Source organism: Caenorhabditis remanei, chromosome V (genome assembly GCF_010183535.1).
Source record: "Caenorhabditis remanei strain PX506 chromosome V, whole genome shotgun sequence".
Classification (NCBI taxonomy): domain Eukaryota; kingdom Metazoa; phylum Nematoda; class Chromadorea; order Rhabditida; family Rhabditidae; genus Caenorhabditis; species Caenorhabditis remanei.
The window spans coordinates 4,862,581-4,881,580 of record NC_071332.1 but is presented as its reverse complement, the minus strand read 5'-3'; the positions used below and the strand labels follow the sequence as shown (position 1 = coordinate 4,881,580).

Genomic DNA, 19,000 nt, shown 5'->3' with positions numbered 1-19,000 from the left:
AGCAAAAGATTATTGTTTATTCAATTCACACAACACGATCTCTTAGCCTCCGAAAAAGAGCTGCAAGACACTTTTTGATCTACTTTTACAAATCGAGAAGTCTGAGAAAATTGCAAGCGTTTTCAATTTGTGAAAGAAAATCAAAATCTTCCTAGTAGTTCTTTTTCGAAAACTACGATACCGTGCACAGTGAGATATTACAGCCAAAGTTAAACTTTAAGAAGAGATCTCAACACGCATCGACAGTTAAGGTTATAAATTTTTAAAGTAAAAAGTTATCACTGGTTCCATATTATTTCATAAGATCTCAAGTGATTGCTCAATGTGATTCTTGCATGTTTAGGAGATTGAATGTGAATCCATCCAACTCGATCACTTTCTACACCAATCGAAGCAATCATTCCATCTGCTCTTAGGATGTGGTACCCAGTTCTGATGATAGTTCCCCATGTAGTTCCTAAAGGTTGCTCGAATCTATTCAATTCGATTGGCCAGTTTCTGGAAAATGTTTGATTTAAAAAAGAGGAAATTTAAAATACTTTACGAACCTGCGAATCACGTCTTTGTGAACGAAATGCTGATTTTCCAATTGGAAAAAATCTTCTCCTTCAGCACAAGAATCAATATTCAGGACTTCGTTCAACTCAATCATAGCGATCTTCCAATAAGGTGTCCATCCATTTCTCCATTTTTGGACTATCACCTTGAAATCGTTTTCCAGTAGAGTAGTCCTTGAAAGATATAACAATTCAGTTTTCATTTCTAAAATTTGTTTGAAAGAGATCCAGTGAGAATAATCAATATCCATGACTTTAAATGATTGACAGCAAATGTTGAAATCAAAGAAAAACTTCGGACTTGGATTGAACAACAGCCTTGTGCTTACTGTATTCTGATTCTTAAGAATTTGAATCAAAACATCATTCTTTGATGGATCAGTGGGGGTAATCCCTGTCAATTGAAACAGTTTGAGATTCTTCTGAGAGAGAACGAATAAGCTCATAATCATACGGTTTTCATCAGCATTGAATTTGGTGTAATTCAAAGCAAGGGATGTTAGTTCAATGTTGAATAAATCCGCGATGTAGAGAGACAATTTGTGTATAGGAAGAATAACATTGTCGGATGAGTAGATGGTCATCGTATGGCGTTGGAATGGAGACGGACTGGAAGGTAGAAAATTTGAATAATTTATTTGTAATTTAGAGTCCACCCTTGGAGGCGGCTTCGAAGAGCACGTACTTTAGCGAGAGAGTGCAGAGAAGCGAGACTGTCTGACTTCTCTGCTTTCTCCGTTTCTCACAGGATCACGTTCTTTTCTTTTTTGTCTTTCATAAACATTTGGGATATGCGTTTGAAAAAGTAAAATTGTATTTGCTCTCTCCTACACTAGGTCATCTGGAAAACCTTATATCCCAACCAGCATAAATGTTTAATGGTATAATAAACACTTACTCAATTGCACCACGACCGTATGAAGCCGTCTTCTCGACAGGGATCCATGAGAAAAACTTCAATCCTTCCAATGATTTTCCCATACTGCCAGTTTTCTGATCATTCACGTGTTTGCCCCGAAACATATACCAAATTCTGCTGAACCACTGCTTTAGAGTCTCAAACGATGGAATTCTATCCAATCCCAACTCAATCAAACTTTTTCGATTTGGTTCTTTCTCAAAGTGGAACACCCATTCACACTTTGGAAAGTATTTAAAGCTCATTCGTATGTCACGATTGCTATTCAGTCTGACATCAAATGTCTCTATTCCCTTCTTGCATTGATAGACTCCACGAATCGTCTTGCATATTGATTTTGTGTGACGACTGGTCAGAGACAGAGAGATTCTGGGAAAACAGTTTGAATGAAGGATGAGTAAATAGAATAGAAACTTACAATTCAACTGGAGTGAACAGTTTTAAGACATGGTTTCGAGCAACAACAGGAAGTTTTAACAGTTGAAAACAGAGGTTTTCGGTGGTCATGCAATTTTCAAAAGAGATATCGAGCGACGTGGCTGGTCAGAGACACCAAACGAATGACAAGGTAAACAAGTAGGATCCTGGGAGAGTGACCTTGCTGTCGTTTTATACACATCTATGGTTTTTTGGGAAAGTTGGAGGAATCTGCATTTAAAAACTCTGAAAAGCACAGGGGACATCCAAGTGGAACATTTGAGCTGATTTTCGCTTTAAAAAGTGAAGTCTTGTGAGTCGAACTTGTTAAAAGTGTTTACTTGTCAAGAAAGATCTTCGGTCCTTCTCAGTTATGAGATATCTAAAAACCTATAATTTAAGATTTTACTCGACTTGATATTTGTTCTCTGCAAACAATTAAAACTATTGCTTCAGTCCGGATGTCAAGATAAGTAGAAAAGAGAAGCCAGACTAAGTTCTGAAATATGATGCTGGACCTTCATTTTTGTAGTTGACAACTCGGCAGTCACCGGCAACTTTAGCGCGGAAGTTGGTCGGCTTCAGCTCGGAGGTTGGTCGGATTCTGGACAAGACCGCTGCTAAAGCCGACCAAGATACGACCAACTTCCGACCAACTTCTGACACGGACCGCATGGAACCCCTCGATCGCCTTATTGATTTATTTTTCGCGCACAAAAACAGCTGAAATATTATATATTACAATTTATTCACTAAAATGACTATACATAAAAAGTATAAGTTTTAAAAAATACAAAAAAAAACAACTAAATACAATTATTTTTCGAAGTATCCCTGGTGGGCTCGCATTGTTGTCCAGATGTAGACTTCGTCAGTGAATTTCTGTAAAATACATTAATTAATTATGATTTTTACTTGTAAATATTACCTTCTGACGATACATTCAAGGTGGGAAGTTCGTATTGTTTGCTTTTTAGTGAGAACCTGAAAAAACTTAGAGATTTTTGATTATGAGATAAAAATCGACTTACGATAACTTTTCCACTGAACTTGTGCACCTCCACTAATGAAATTCGATTTTTTCCATGAAATTTCGTAATCTGAATGAAAAATAATGTAAGATTTGATACAAATATGAAAAATTCACTCAAAAACGAATAAATAAAACTTCGAAAAATGATTGAAAAAACAAAAAGCACGCATTGCGAGACACGCGACGCTCTTAACATCCGACCAAGGTCCGATCAACTTCTGGGCAGCGGACAGTCATTTTGAAACTTGTGATCAGAAGCCGACCAATGTCCGAGCTAAAGCCGACATTCTCTTAACTTCTGACCAGAAGGTGACCAAGATCCGATCTAAAGTCGCCGTTCCTTCAACTTGCGGGTAAAAGTACCGAAATTGCTTCAACTTCCGCCCAAAAGCTGACCTAGATCCGACCTAAAGTCTGAAATCGTTAAACTTCTGGCCAGAAGGTGAGCAAGATCCGATCTAAAGCCGAATCGACCACAACTTCCGCCCAAAAGTTGCCACACGACTGCCGAGAAGTTGATGATGTCCGTACACCAGAGTTGCATGGAATTCCGACTTCCGACTTCCGACTTCCGGGCATTTTTATCATTCCGACTTCCGACTTCCGGATAATAAAAATCACTTCCGACTTCCGACTTCCGGATAAGGAATTTTACTTCCGACTTCCGTCATTCTGTAACTGTGGAATTTCCGAAAAGTATATTTCGCAGAAATACTTGAAAAAATGGTCGAAAAGGAGAGAAAATTGGCTTTTCTTCATCCAAAACCTAATTTTCCACTGATTTCCGCCAATTTTATAATCTTTACTCTTGGAGTTTTTGAATATTTGCGAAAAAATCTAATTTCGACTTCCGACTTCCGACTTCCGACTTCCGACTTCCGGGCGTTTTTTCACTTCCAACTTCCGACTTCCGACTTCCGGTTAAGGAAACTCACTTCCGACTTCCGACTTCCGACTTCCGGATAAGGAATTTTCACTTCCATGCAACTCTGCCGTACACATAGCTGGCTGGAACACGTTCTTACAGTTCTGAGGTAAATTATAAGACAGGGAAAACACCAACCTCTTTTCTTCGTTTTATTTATATCTAAATGATATTCTGATGCGCATTCTGAAGAATCAAAGTAAAAAAAACCTTCTTTTAAAAAAAATTTCTTGCAATACTGAATACTTAAAAAAACAAGTAGAAAACTTGAGAATGTAATACTTAAAGAGGTCTTGCCATTTGACATTTTGAAAATAATGGGAGGATACTTTGAAAGGGAAAACATGCACAGGGATTCCAACAGGATAACAACCGGTTGGGTTAATACTGGGAACCAGAGCAGTGCGGAATTCCTTGCTTCGACTTCCTTCTTCCTTCTTCCGTTGAAATTGTTTGCCTCCTCCGATTTCCGTGTAAAAAGTTCACAAAAATTTTGTAATTTTCAACGGAATTTCAGCGGAATTTTGGTGGTTTTTAATGGAATTTTTCATGCAATACAACGCCAAAATTCGCTTTCAGAGATGACTAGAAAAAATTATCCTCAAATTTGTCATTTTCAAAATTAACTTCCGACTTCCGGACCCAACTTCCTTTTTCCTTCTTCCGGGCTTTTTTCACTTCCTTCTTCCTTTTTCCGACTTTCTTTTTCAAAAATTTTACTTCCGCACAGCTCTGCTGGGAACCAAACTTGGTTTTGTTAGATAAAGTGGATTTACTGTGAAACGAAATGATAAAGGCTGAAAGTTGGGAAAAAGGTAACAAAAGTTAGGGAGTAAAACTCCTTAGATACGAGTATCTTATTGGGACAAGGAAATCGACGAAGGAAAAAAGTTTCAATTAGGACTCAATGCAGCTGGAAGATTTGCCGCAGTCGAACGTGTCCGTCTGTTCGAATGATCCGTTTCCGCAGTTCTCAAGCAGGCGTATATTTGTTCCAAAGAATTGTTCATAATCTCTGAATGTTTTCAAATATGAATTAAGAAACCAATTTAGTTCTCACTTTTGGCAGCTTTCTTATAGTCTGCCACAATGTACATAACTATGATAGCATCTATTGCTGGATATAGTGTGAAGGCGCAAACGAATATTCCAGATGGTAGATCACATTCCAGATCGAGAAGTGGAAGCTATATTAAAAATATCACTGGAGAAAATAGAGAGACGGTAGGGGTCACGATTTGGAGAATGAGAGTTTTGAAAAACTGTTTGTGAAGGTTTCTCAAAGATAATGATAACATCTGAACCTTCTCCTCCATTTCTATATACATCCAGATGCCACAATAAATAATTACAGAGTATTGAATCAACATAATAAAGGTATGATTCAAAGTGGAGCAGATATTAAACCATCTAATATTGTCATCTTCATCATAGGCGACTATCGCCATTCCAGCAATCTCAGAGAAATCTGTACTGTATTTTTGCATCATTTCGAGTCTGGAATCAAAAAATTATGTTGTTTCAACCCCGATTCTTGTAACACCTTAAATAATTTTTAGCGTAATCATCAATCTTTCCAAAATAATGAAGCCCAAACCCCCACTGAAATCCAAAATATATCGAATATGCAATCCAAATCATGAATCTCCAACCCTTGAAGAAACGGAGCTTCTTTTCGCTGAAGACAATATTGAAACTTCCAACTTAATGTTTCAGAATACTTACTCAATAATCGCCCAATATCGATATAAAAATTGGACGGATAGCATTGAGATGGTAGTTGCATAGACACCTGTGTAGATTGCAAGGAACCAAGTTACGGCGTCTTGACTCATATTAAACGGACGGCTGGTACTGTAGATGACAAATCCAGCATTATGGGAGTACACATTCTGAATGTTCATGTTGTATCACATACTTGGTAATAGCTTACCGGATACAAAACCAACTCAATTGTGGCAAAGAATATCCCAACAATCGGGAAAAGAACCAATAAATATTTATAGGTTCCAAAGTTTCTTTTCACTCCAAACAATGTCAAGAATATTAGAATGAAGCAGAAGAATGCGGTGGAGAAGAATCCGAGTTGAGCAATGAACTGAGAATATCTGACATAGTCGAGAAAAGATTGCGGCGTGTTGAACGGCATACTTTCACAGTCAGACTGGTGAGAATAAGCTATAATAAAAAATGCAAATGTGTGGGGAGGCGCCACACCTATTGATAAGGAATCCTTCCGGTAAGAGGAATACAGGAAATTGGAAAAAAGTTGTTGAAAACTTTCTATTTTCGATGTAGATCTGTGATATGTTTATAACTTTTTGAACAGGGCAAAAGCACAAGTGACGGAAAAATGAGTTGATATAACATGTGTTTTGGCTACAAAACGTGAGAATATTAGGTCATTATGGCTAAGAGAAAAAACTGAGAAAACCAAAGAAGACAGAAGAACATCTCTTATTCAATGCAGCTGGAAGATTTCGATGCATGGATCGGGTCCATGTACTTGATTTGGTATCTTCAATGGTACTTCTGTAGCATCTCTGAAAAAACCAATCTTCCTCCACCTCATATCTCCATCTTTGTCATAAGCTACTAACGTTGTATTCCAGCGATTTCGGAGAAATCTGGACTGCATTTTTGTACCATTTCAAATCTGAAACTGTTATATTAATTCCTTGTTGAAGACGCTCCGTATCGAATGTTCATGACTGATTGACCTATTTAATAAAATAACGTCTTTATTTGACGTCAGGAACTGTGAAGCGCGGCTGCTCAGTCTTGATTTTGAATATAAGCAAAGACTAGTCAACGTAACTGCGCTCATCCGAATCTATGCCTAAAAAGGATCAAAATCATGTGGTGACAACATAATCTTTCTCAAAACGAAATTTCTTTATTTTAGAAACTTTTTCTTCAAGATATACTCTCTGAAGAACCAACTTCCTTGTCACCTGGATTAATTATTAATTTCTGAGAATCACATGTCAAAATTCATATATTTCTCTCAATTAGCGAGCCTATGAGCGCTCCCCAAAGAGATTCATATCCCCGGAATCTGGAGAAGAATTAGACAAATGCCATATGACAACATGAATCGCGTTTCGATAACATAATATTTCCTCTCTCTTTTTTGTCTAATTTCTATCCGAGTACACTACTATTAAGTGACTACTTTTCTTTTCTTTTTGATCAGTTGGTTTTTTTTGGAATTCAGAAAACATTTAGATGATCTAAGCTTCTTTTAGCAACCGACATGAATTCATCCAGTGTGGTTTACGATGTGAAGACATGGCCAAATACAGTTGCAGCTATCATGCTTACTTTGGTATGTTTTTTTTGAAGGTTGACTAGACTTAGCTAATAACCAAAATCAAGACTGAGCAACCGCGCTTCACAGCACCTGACTTAAAATCAAAACGTTATTTCATAAAATTGGCTGTGCAGTCATGAAAATACGAAACAGAGCTTAATCGTAACCTGTGACTCATTTTGCAGAGCTCATTCCTTGGCATAGTCTTCAACTATTCGATAATCCGAAATTTTTTCTCCGACAAGAAACAAAAGTCAGCATTCAACATGATTTGCACTTTCCGTGCCTCCAACAATCTCTTCATTCTTATTATTGTCATGCTCGCTATTTATGTTCCGGCGAGTATCACGTAAGTTTGCAAGTCCCTGCTCATTGTCTGCTTACATGTTCAACAGTAATAGGTTTTCACAGTTCTCTTTATTTCCAGAGGCTACTCGTACTACCCTCCTCTACTGGAAAGCATAATTATCGCATTCGGTACCAATCTGATGATATACAATGAGTTCCAAAGTATTTACACTGCTGTGAATCGTCTGTTTGCTATCACGTTTCCTTTAAAGTACAATGTCATATTTGGGATCAAGGTGACTTTGGTTCTTCATATCTTGTACTACTTGGATCGGATAAGGAATGTTGCGATGGAGCATGTTGAGAGATATCGTAAGTGTGAATGGGATTCTACAATTATCTTCTAGAGGGAGCAGAAAAGACAGACGTTCTAATTGACGAAACTTATTCCAAAATAAGGAAATTACTCTGAACCTCAAACATGCTCATAATTTACTAGTCCACTACTATTTCAGAAAACTCTAACTACCTCCTATTCTCCACCGAACATCTCGCTTACGGTGGTCTAATGGTTGCACCTGATGGAATGTTCAAAATAGCACTGGCTCTTCTTGTATTCCCATTTCTTATAAATGCAGTCACTTTTGTGCGGTTTTATTATTTGGTGCGTAAAAAATACCCGGTGTTTATACTTGGTTTAACTTTCAGAAAAAGAGAACAAGCCGAGAATCTGAGCATTGGAAGAAGGCAAAAGAAAATATGGTTTTGTTCGCTCAGACTGTACTTCAAGATTCATTGTTTTCGATTACGGTTATTTTCACGATGAAGTTGAAGTAAGTTCAGAGATATCAGATCTGCGGAATTTTACAACCTCGCTCCACCGAAGTTCTTTTGAAATGTCGTTCAACAGAGCGCAGATGTATAAATAGTGTCAAACGTGCTATCCACTCTACATAGTCCAAAGTTTCAGCACTATGATGAACCATCGTTTCTGGACATTCTTCTGCCAAACCTATGTTTGGCAAATCATTCATGTACTCGATGGATTTATCATGCTGGTCTTCAATGACAAAATCTCCTTATTCAAAAAGCCGGCTTTCACCAAAGTCAGCCCGGCTCTAACTGGAAAACAAGTCCCAGAGAGGAACACTTCTACAGTGGTTGTGGCTAGACCGATTTCATAGATCTCATCAGAAAACAATACATGTTCCTTCGGCACAATTTCCTGTCTACCGGAGACTTCCTCCTCACACTCCATGTACCTTCCCTTTTACATCTCACTATACGACCTGAAAATGCATATCGATATGCCGGAATCTTTTCTCCACTATGTCAGATATGCTCAACCCCTCAAGGTCTCGTTCTAGGTCTCGTTGCTGAACTCCAGAGTCACTTCTGACCATTCCCTAGTAAGTGACCTTTTGTAGTTGCCTCCACCTACACCTCTACGTCAAAAACAGAAAGTTCTCAACAACTTTTTTCCAATCTCCTGTATTCCTCTTACCGGAAGCATTCCTTATCAATAGGTGTGACCCCTCCCCACACATTTGCATTTTTTATTATAACTTATTCTCACCAGTCTGACTGTGAAAGCATGCCATTCAACAAGCCGCAATCTTTTCTCCACTATGTCAGATATGCTCAACTTGTTGCTCAACTCGGATTCTTCTCTACCGCATTCTTCTGTTTCATTTTGGTTTTCTTGACTATGTTTGGGGTAAAAAGAAACTTCGGAAGTTATAAATATCTGTTGATACTCTTTCCAATGGTTGGAATTTTCTTCGCATCAATTGAGCTAATTTTTTATCCGGTAAGCAATAATTGTTTTAACCTTTTTTCGATTATAATACCTATATGGAATGAATTAACTAATCATGCAACTCATAAACGGCATAAACTTTCAGAATGTTTACTCCAATAATGCTGGATATATCTTGTTCAGTACGAGCCGCCCGTTTAATATGAGTCAATACGCCGTTACTTGGTTCATTGGACTCTACGCAGGCGTCTATTCATCTACCATCTCCATGTTATCCGTCCAATTTTTATATCGATATTGGGCGGTTTTTGAGTGAGCATTCTAAAACATTAAGTTGGTAGTTTCAAAATTGTTTTCAGCGAAACCAAGCTCCGTTTCTTCAAGGGATGGAGATTTCTGATTTGGATTGCATACTCGATATATTTTGGATTTCAGTGGGGGTTTGGGGTTTATTATTTTGATAAAATTGATGATTACGCTAAAAATTATTTACGGTTTAATAATAATTGAGGTTGAAACAATATAACTTTCTTTCTTGATTCTAGACTGGAAATGATGCAAAAATATAGTACAGATTTCTCTGAGATTGCTGGAGTGGCTCTAGTTGCTTATGACAAGGATGGCAACATCAGATGGTTTAATATCTGCTCCACTTTGAATCATACCTTTATTATGTTGATTCAATACTCTGTAATTATTTATTGTGGCATCTGGATGTATATAGAAATGGATGAGAAGGTTCAGATGTTATCATTATCATTGAGGAACCTCCACAAACAGTTTTTCAAGACATTGATTCTCCAGATCGTGACCCCCACTATAACTCTGTTTTCTCCAGTTATGCTTATAATATATCTTCCACTTCTCGATCTAGAATGTGATCTTCCCACAGGAATATTCCTTAGCGCCGTCACACTCTATCCAGCAATGGATGCAATCATAGTCATGTATATCGTGTCAGACTACAAGAAAGCTGCCAAAAGTGAAAACTGAATTAGTTTCTAAATTAGTACTTGAAAACTTTCAGCAATGCTGAAAAAGGCTCTGGATAGAGCGAGTGCCTGGTTGAATACAGTGGAAACGGATCAGTCTAGTACACGGACACGTTCAACTGCGACGAATCGTTCAGCTGCATTGAATAGGAGTTGAACAATTATATTGATTATGTTCTTCTGTTGCTTATAGTTTGCTCAGCCCTATTAGTCAGAACACCCTAACATTCTCATTTTTTGTAGCCAAAACACGTGTTACATTATGTTGGTAAGAACGTTTTTGACCATAACTCAAGTCATTCTTACTCAAACAGAAAACATGCCCAATAGCATACGAAGTGATTATCTTGGTCCACAACAGTCTGCTGTTCACTGGGTACGTACTCGATACCGTCCTGCAAAAACTTTGCTTGTTTCAAGCCAAAATAAACTTTCACCCATTTCTCGGCTTAACTTCAAGTTTCCATGTCTTGTTCAGCGGTAGCGCGCTGGATATTACCTCGAACATATGACAATCCGTTAGAGCAAGGTCAGAGCTGTAATTTGTGTGAGCAAGAACTATTTTGTAAAATTTGGTAAGAGTATACGTCGTCGGTTATGCTAGAGATTTTACAATCCTCCTTTTTGACAAGATCTCATTTTTCAAAAATTCAATTTTACCAAAAGGAGCCCGGCTCTAATTGGAAAACAAGTTCCTGAGAAAGTCACGGTGGTTGTGACGACCAATTATTCTCATTTTTTAGCCAAACTCGTGTTATATCTACTTATTTTTCCGTTCCTTTTGTGATCTCTTGTAGTTCGATCTACCTATATCACAGATCTACATCGAAAACAGAAAGTTTATTGTTGAGAATTAAATAATTAGAGAGGTCTAACCGTTTGACATTTTTAAAACAGTGGAAGGAGGCTTTGGGAGGGAAAACATGCACAGGGAGGGAATTCGAACAGGATAACAACCGGTTGGGTAAATAATGGGAATTAAACTCGGTTTTGTTAGATAAAGCCGATTTATTGTGAAAAGAATGGCGCCGGAAAGACTGAAAGTTGAGGAAGAGAGTAAAAATAAGGTCAGGGAAATAAAACTCTTTAGATTTGAGTATCTTATTGTGACAAGAAAATCGACAAAGGAAAAACGTTTCAATTAGGACTCAAAGCAGCTGGAAGATTTGTCGCAGTCGATCGCGCCCGTGTACTTGATTTATCCGTTTCCACTGTACCCAACCAGGAGCTCACTTTATGCAGAGCTTCTTTTAGCATGGCTGAAATATTTCAAATATGAATTTAGAAATCTATTGAGAATTCACTTTTGGCAGCTTCTCTATAGTCTGCCACTATGTACATGACTATGATAGCATCCATTGCTGGATAGAGTGTGAAGGCGGATAGGAATATTCCAGTTGGTAGATCACATTCTAGATCGAGAAATGGAAGATAGATTATAATAATCACTGGTAAGAATAGAGTTACTGTGGGGGTCACGATCTGGAGAATTAATGTCTTGAAAAACTGTTTGTGTAGGTTTCTCAAGGATAATGATAACATCTGAACCTTTTCCTCAATTTCTATATACATCCAGATGCCACAATAAATAATTACAGAGTATTGAACCATCATAATAAAGGTTTGATTCAAAGTGCAGCAGATATTGAACCATCTAATGTTGCCATCTTTATCATAGGCGACTAATGTCATTCCAGCAATCTCAGAGAAATCTGTACTATATTTTTGCATCATTTCAAGTCTGGAATAAAACTAATTAGGTTGTTTCAAGTAAGATTATTCTTGAACCTCAAGTAATTTTCAGCGTAATCATCAATCTTTCCAAAATAATAAGTCCCTAACGCCCACTGAATACCAAAATATAGCGAGTATGCAATACAAATCAGGAATCTCCATCCCTTGAAGAAACTGAGCTTTTTTTCGCTGAAAACAATTTTAAAACTAACAACTTAATGTTTCAAAAGGCTCACTCAAAAATTGCCCAATATCGATACAAAAATTGGACGGATAGCATTGAGATGGTAGTTGCATAGACACCTGTGTAGAGTACAATGAACCAAGTAACGGCGTCTTGAGTCATATTAAACGGACGGCTTGTACTGTAGACGACAAATCCAGCATTGTGGGAGTAAACATTCTGAAAGTTTATGTTGCATTACGTACTTAGCAATAACTTACCGGATACAAAATCAGCTCAATTGTGGCAAAGAATATCCCAACCACTGGGAAAAGAACCAATAAATATTTATAGGTTCCGAAGTTTCTTTTCACCCCAAACATAGTCAAAAATACCAGAATGAAACAGAAGAATGTGGTGGAGAAGAATCCGAGTTGAGCAACAAGTTGAGCATATCTGACATAGTCGAGAAAAGATTCCGGCATATCGATATGCATTTTCAGGTCGTATAGTGAGATGTAAAAGGGAAGGTACATGGAGAATGAGGAGGAAGTCTCCGGTAGACAGGAAATTGTGTTGAAGGAACATATATTGTTTTCAGATGAGATCTATGCAATCGGTCTAGCCACAACCGCGGTGAACGTGACTTTCTCAGGGACTGGTTTCACAGTTAGAGCCGGGCTGACTTCGGTGAAAACCGACTTTTTGAATAAGGGGATCTCATCATTGAAGACCAACAAGATAAATCCATCGAGTACATGAATGACTTACCAAACATAAGTTTGGAAGAAGAATGTCCAGAAGCGGTGGTGGTGCAGTACATTTCGAGAGAATTTCGATAGAGCGAGGTTGTAAAAACTCTGCAGATCTGATATCTCTCAACTAACTTCAACTTCATCGGGAAAAAACCGTAATCGAAAACAACGAAAACGGTTTTAACAAACGCGCTCCACCACAAGAAAGCTGCCAAAAGTGAGCCCTGAACTGGTTTTTAAATTCAAATTTAAAAACTTTCAGAGATGCTGAAAAATGCTTTGGAACAAACATACACCTGGTTGAGCACAGTGGAAACGGATCAATCGAGTACACGGACACGTTCGACTGCGGCGAATCTTCCAGCTGCATTGAATAAAATTTGAACAATTATTATTTTTATGTTCTTCCGTTTCCTATGCTCAGTTTTTTCTTTTAGTTAAAATGACCATGTTTCTCATTTTTTGTAGAAAAAAAACATGTTATGTCTACTCAATTTTCCGTCCCCTTTGTTTTTGGCCTATTCAGAAAAATGTAAACCTTTGGCTAAATGACCTCTTGTATTGCCTCCACCTACAGATTTACATCAAAAAAAAAAGTTCTCAACAACTTTTTTTCCAATTTCCTATATCCGCCCTACCGGAAGCATTCCTTATCAATAGGTGTGGCCCCTCCCCGCACATTTGAATTTTCTATAGCTTATTCTCACCAGTCTGACTGTGAAAGCATGACGTTCAACACGCCGCAATCTTTTCTCCACTATGTCAGATATGCTCAACTTGTTGCTCAACTCGGATTCTTCTCCACCACATTTTTCTGTTTTATTCTGGTATTCTTGACTATGTTCGGGGTGAAAAGAAACTTTGGAAGTTATACATATCTGTTGATACTCTTTCCAGTGGTTGGGATATTCTTTGCTACGATTGAGTTGGTTTTGTATCCGGTAAGCCACTAGTAAGAATGTCATGTTAAACAAACTTTCAGAACGTATACTCTCATAATGCTGGATATGTATTCTACAGTACGAGCCGTCCGTTTAATATGAGTCAAGACGCCGTCACATGGTTCCTTGCATTCTACACGGGTGTCTATGCATCTACCATCTCCATGTTATCCGTCCAATTTTTATATCGATATTGGGCGATATTTGAGTAAGCATTCTGAAACATTACGTTGGTAGCTCCAATATTGTCTTCAGCGAAACTAACCTCCGTTTCTTCAAAGGATGGAGATTCCTGATTTGGATTGCATACTCATTATCTTTTGGTTTTCAATGGGCGTTTGGAATTTATTTTTTTGATAAGATTGATGATTACGCTAAAAATTATTTGAGGTTTAATAATAATGGAGGTTGAAACAACCTCCTTTTTCTAATTCCAGACTCGAAATGATGCAAAAATATAGTACAGATTTCTCTGAAATTGCTGGAATGACCCTAGTTGCTTATGACAAGGAGGGCAACATCAGATGGTTTAATATATGCTGTACTTTGAACATGACAGCAATTATGTTGGTACAGTATTCTATAATTATCTATTGTGCCGTTCGGATGTATATCGGTATGGAGGAGAAGCTTCAGATGTTGTCAATATCCTTGAGAAACCTTCACAAACAGTTTTTCAAGACATTGATTCTCCAGATCGTGACCCCCACTATAACTCTATTTTCTCCAGTTATGCTTATAATATATCTTCCACTTCTCGATTTAGAATGTGATCTACCAACTGGAATATTCCTTTGCGCTTTCACACTCTATCCAGCAATGGATGCTATCATTGTCATGTATATTGTGGCAGACTACAAGAAAGCTGCCAAAAGTGTGCACTGAACTTATTTCTAAATTCAAATTTAAAATCTTCCAGAGATGCTGAAAAATGCTCTGGAACAAACATACGCCTGGTTGAGTACAGTGGAAACGGATCAATCGAGTACACGGACACGTTCCATTGCAGCGAATCTTCCAGCTGCATTGAGTCCTAAATGAAGAGTTTTTTCCTTTGTCGATTTCCTTGTCACAACTAATCGAGACACATTTTTTTGTTTCCGGAAACATAATAAACCCTGTCTAATAATTAGAATTAGTTTTTCTCAAAGCAGCCCACTCAAATTGTCTAGAAGGTTTTCAATTTCCGCTAGTCAGATACTAACTATTAAAAAGTTCAATAACAGTTATTGAGAAATAAAAGACATGCGTAGACACAGACAGACAGACAAAAGTTTTCATCTGAACTGTCACTATAATCCTTCATTTCCCCTTTATTTAATCCTGATTGATTTCTTTATGTCATCGGACAAGTATGAAGTTTTTATTCGTTTTGTTTCTAAAATTTGTATTTATTTCCGCGCAGCTTGACTTGAATTCTATAAGTAAGTGAAGCTATTTGTGATATCAGTTCAGCTAGTTGTTCCAGAAAAGCAACAAACATATCCTGCAACTGCTCCTACAACTGTTTCCACATCCGCTCCCTCAACAGTTGGACCTTGTAATGTTGGATGCCAAGATGGCTGGGTGCCGTATGGTGGGAGTTGTTATAAAGTTAGTTTCAAAGTGATAGAGCGCTTAGGTTCGCTTAGAACAAGTGGTACCAGAAAAATGGTGTCACATCAATATCCCCGGAATAGACTGGTTGATTTCGGAGTGTCGATTTGCTTATAATGATTGACCACCTAAAGTTGCAAAGTTGCAAGCTTATTTCCCTCTAATAACCTGAATCTTCTAGAAAATGTTGGATGTCCTCACTCAATCAACAGCTGAGCAGGAATGCATAACTCTCGGAGCCCACCTTGCCTCATTTGAAACCAATGATGAAGCAACTGCTATCAAAAGTTTGATATCTTTCTCTCATATCATTTCACCGGAATTTTTATAGATCTAGTCCTGTCAGCCCCTCTTTTCTCCACTGATCTTCTCTCCTATTCCTCTAGCAGTCAGGAATCATGGATAGGATTGTTGAAGACAAGTAATGGAGCATGGAAATGGACTGATGCATCTGAAGTAGAGTTCACAAACCTGCCTACTGGAACATCGGTTACTGGGGCTTCGTGTGTTTCGGTGAGTTCAATGAAACAAGATCTGCAGTTACTAATACTGAGTTTCAGATGAATACAAGTGGAGTTTGGAAACCAAATGATTGTAGTTCAACAGTCACTTCATTTATTTGTAAGCGATCATCGTCTAAATAGTAATAAAGATTTCAATGCCTATTCTGTGAAGTCCTCGTTATTGTGAAACTGAAACAAAACTATAAGAACTTCAAAACAGTAGAAACCAAGTGTCGGCGTCTTGACTCATATCAAATGGGCGGCTCATACTGTAGAATACAAATTCATCATTATGAGAATAGACGTTCTGAAAGTTTATGTTGCATTACATGTATCGTAAAAACTCTATTTGTGGAGCCCCTCTAATACAGTTGCCCTTCAGCTATTTATACTTTTCTCTAATATAAGACGGTTGAAATTTCAAAATTTTTTGCTAGCGAATTAAAAAATAGATTTCTGTAAACAATCTGTACTGAAAGTACAATATTTCCGTGAATTTGAACGATTATGCAATGAACTGGCAATTACCAGAAAAATTTGCACGTGAAGCACAGAGTTTTCCAACTTTGATCTGTTCACGTCATTTTCTGTTCTTTTTTCAAAGTTTGTTCAAAAGTACAAGTACAGAATCGGTATCAATACCGATTCTGTGAAATTCCTCCAGATTCGGTATGCATACCGATTCTGTACTCTGCATAAAAGGTCACGTAAAAAAATGATTTCTCCAAGTTTATTCAAAAGTACAGAATCGGTATCGATACCGATTCTGTACTTTTTAACAAACTTTGAAAAAAAGAACAGAAAATGACGTGAACAGATCAAAGTGAAGCAAATTTGTTCTACATCATGATTTTTCACACATTTTTGAACGAAGTCTAAAACTAAAAAATAAATATGTACTAGCACAAAATTTCTCAATTTTTAAGAAAATAAGTTCGTGAGCAAGAAATTTTGAAATTTCGACCGTCTTATATCATTATTAACTGACTCCGAACTGTTCTCTCACGTTACTATTTCAGCATTTTTGTTGTTAAAACGTAGTTTACTATAAAATTTCAGGGTTTTCTCCGTTTTCAGCGTAAATGTTCGATTAATTCGTCATAAAAAACTTATCAAATCAATAAAATTCAAGAGTTAGTTGGGTGCCGAAGTCGGGCGAATTCGTTGACGAACAATAGAGGTGCATGCACCTCAAATAGAGCTTTTACGGTAATAATATCTTGCCGGATACAAAATCAGCTCATTTGTGGCGAAGAATATCCCAACCACTGGGAAAAGTATCAACAAATAAGTATAACTTCCGAAGTTTCTTTTCACCCCAAACATTGTCAGAAACACTGATACACAATGACCTCCACGGTGGCAAATGGTCGTTCTTAATAGAGTTTTACGGTAACTTCAATCCGGTAAAATCTTCATAAATTTTATCGTCACAGAGGTGTTCTTTGTTATTACTGTCTTGTTTCTAAATTTGAACATGACGAGCACGTGAAAAAGAATAGGAAATTAAAAACTGTGTTGCGTTGCCAACGGTCACAATACAAAAACCCATGAATGTACTGGTTGTTATCAATATGTTTTTGTTATAAACCTCTCCTTCTTTCTAGTCACAAGTAGTTAATGATCAACCACGTGCTTATATCGGAAGCATCTGAAAACGAGAAGATACAATCACATTTCCTGTCTGTTATTCTCATGAACACACCCAGCGACCAACCTTCATATCACATCTCATTGGCTCAACATGTCAGCAACTCCTGATCATCCGAAATCATTCTTGATCTACGTGAAAATGACTCAATTTGTTACTCAATTCAGCTTCTTCTTCACATTCTTTTTCTGTTACATTCTAACATTTCTAACAGCTTTTGGAGTAAAACGAAATTACGGAAGCTATAAATATTTATTGACTCTTTTCCCGATTGTTGGAATATTCTTTGCCACAATTGAGCTGGTTTTGTATCCGGTATACAGTTGTATAATAGACATTAAACTGAAAGAATTTCCAGAATGTCTACTCGCACAATGCCGGTTATGTCTTCTACAGTACCAGCCGCCCATTTGGTATGAGTCAAGACACTGTAACATTCTGTCTGAGCTTCTACGCAGGTGTCTATGCAACCACTATATCAATGATAGCCGTTCAGTTTTTGTATAGATATTGGGCAATTTTTGAGTGAGCAATTAGTTACTAGTTAATTAGTTAATTAACTCTCATTTTGTTTTGTTGTTTCCAGTGAATCAAAGCTTCGTATTTTCAAAGGAAAGAATATTCTCATCTGGGTGGTGTATTACATTTTCTTTGGTGCCGCTTGGGCTTTTGGAATTCAGTATTTTGATCAAATAGATGATTATGCTAAGGAATACTTGAAGTTAGTTGTTTCACTAGTTTCTACTAAGTTTTAATTCCAGCACCGAACTGCTTGAAAGATATAACCTCGATATATCCAAAGTAGCTGCAACAACTCTAGTCGCTTACAACTCCACCGGTTCCATCCGATGGTTTAACATTTCTTCGATAATTGTATTAACATGCATTATGACTATTCAATATTCTGTAATTATCTATTGTGCTGTCTGGATGTATGTCGGAATGGAGGACAAACTTCAAATGTTATCTCTTTCCCTGAAAAACCTCCATAAACAATTCTTCAAAACTCTCATTCTCCAAATCGTGACCCCCACTATCACTCTATTTTCTCCAGTTAGTCTCATTCTTTATCTACCACTTTTTGATCTAGAATGTGATTTACCAACTGGAATGTTCTTATGTGCAGTTACACTCTACCCTGCAATGGATGCTATCATAGTTATGTATATTGTGGCAGACTACAAGAAAGCTGCCAAAAGTTAGAAAGAGTTTCATAGAATCAATTTTAATGGATTGTTTACAGGAATTGCCCGCCAGTTTTTGGAGGAATGTCAGAGGTTATTGGGAACTGTGGAGACGGAGGATGTTACCATTCAGACTGAAACGAAGATTCATAATACGCCGGCTCAAATTAATTGGACCTAAAGCTACAATGTAACTCACATTTTGTGGAAAGGATTCACTATCGATCAAAGATTAAATATCAAGAATTTAAATAATTTATTCCAAAATCA

The 19,000-nt window shown here is 37.4% G+C and overlaps 8 protein-coding genes across 8 annotated transcripts; 5 read left to right on the top strand and 3 right to left on the bottom strand.

Moving 5' to 3' along the window:
* Positions 1 to 278: 278 nt before the first annotated feature.
* Positions 279 to 1,983, bottom strand: GCK72_017352 (uncharacterized protein; the record flags this gene model as incomplete). The annotated part of the gene is made up of 4 exons (XM_003093834.2): positions 279 to 498; positions 549 to 1,166; positions 1,456 to 1,845; positions 1,895 to 1,983. The coding sequence occupies 4 exons, from the start codon at positions 1,981 to 1,983 to the stop codon at positions 279 to 281; spliced, it is 1,317 nt and encodes a 438-aa protein (XP_003093882.2).
* Positions 1,984 to 4,744: 2,761 nt separating this feature from the next.
* GCK72_017351 (uncharacterized protein) lies at positions 4,745 to 6,000 on the bottom strand (the record flags this gene model as incomplete). The annotated part of the gene is made up of 6 exons (XM_053732045.1): positions 4,745 to 4,866; positions 4,912 to 5,038; positions 5,156 to 5,348; positions 5,395 to 5,529; positions 5,577 to 5,743; positions 5,797 to 6,000. The coding sequence occupies 6 exons, from the start codon at positions 5,998 to 6,000 to the stop codon at positions 4,745 to 4,747; spliced, it is 948 nt and encodes a 315-aa protein (XP_053580958.1).
* Positions 6,001 to 7,107: 1,107 nt separating this feature from the next.
* Positions 7,108 to 8,636, top strand: GCK72_017350 (uncharacterized protein; the record flags this gene model as incomplete). Its single annotated transcript, XM_003093851.2, has 6 exons — positions 7,108 to 7,179; positions 7,350 to 7,513; positions 7,592 to 7,824; positions 7,968 to 8,116; positions 8,161 to 8,285; positions 8,423 to 8,636. 6 exons carry the CDS (start codon positions 7,108 to 7,110, stop codon positions 8,634 to 8,636), a joined length of 957 nt encoding a protein of 318 aa, XP_003093899.2.
* Positions 8,637 to 9,046: 410 nt separating this feature from the next.
* GCK72_017348 (uncharacterized protein) lies at positions 9,047 to 13,239 on the top strand (the record flags this gene model as incomplete). The annotated part of the gene is made up of 5 exons (XM_053732043.1): positions 9,047 to 9,169; positions 9,357 to 9,523; positions 9,757 to 10,193; positions 10,239 to 10,355; positions 13,118 to 13,239. The coding sequence occupies 5 exons, from the start codon at positions 9,047 to 9,049 to the stop codon at positions 13,237 to 13,239; spliced, it is 966 nt and encodes a 321-aa protein (XP_053580956.1).
* On the bottom strand, positions 11,341 to 12,585 carry GCK72_017349 (uncharacterized protein; the record flags this gene model as incomplete). Its single annotated transcript, XM_053732044.1, has 6 exons — positions 11,341 to 11,462; positions 11,508 to 11,685; positions 11,752 to 11,944; positions 11,992 to 12,126; positions 12,174 to 12,340; positions 12,496 to 12,585. 6 exons carry the CDS (start codon positions 12,583 to 12,585, stop codon positions 11,341 to 11,343), a joined length of 885 nt encoding a protein of 294 aa, XP_053580957.1.
* Positions 13,240 to 13,580: 341 nt separating the features above from the next.
* Positions 13,581 to 14,837, top strand: GCK72_017347 (uncharacterized protein; the record flags this gene model as incomplete). The annotated part of the gene is made up of 5 exons (XM_053732042.1): positions 13,581 to 13,682; positions 13,838 to 14,004; positions 14,052 to 14,186; positions 14,234 to 14,670; positions 14,716 to 14,837. The coding sequence occupies 5 exons, from the start codon at positions 13,581 to 13,583 to the stop codon at positions 14,835 to 14,837; spliced, it is 963 nt and encodes a 320-aa protein (XP_053580955.1).
* A 313-nt stretch (positions 14,838 to 15,150) lies between these two features.
* On the top strand, positions 15,151 to 16,036 carry GCK72_017346 (uncharacterized protein; the record flags this gene model as incomplete). The annotated part of the gene is made up of 5 exons (XM_053732041.1): positions 15,151 to 15,220; positions 15,265 to 15,389; positions 15,574 to 15,679; positions 15,724 to 15,905; positions 15,953 to 16,036. The coding sequence occupies 5 exons, from the start codon at positions 15,151 to 15,153 to the stop codon at positions 16,034 to 16,036; spliced, it is 567 nt and encodes a 188-aa protein (XP_053580954.1).
* Positions 16,037 to 17,639: 1,603 nt separating this feature from the next.
* GCK72_017345 (uncharacterized protein) lies at positions 17,640 to 18,911 on the top strand (the record flags this gene model as incomplete). Its single annotated transcript, XM_053732040.1, has 4 exons — positions 17,640 to 17,861; positions 17,905 to 18,071; positions 18,308 to 18,744; positions 18,790 to 18,911. 4 exons carry the CDS (start codon positions 17,640 to 17,642, stop codon positions 18,909 to 18,911), a joined length of 948 nt encoding a protein of 315 aa, XP_053580953.1.
* Positions 18,912 to 19,000: the final 89 nt, after the last annotated feature.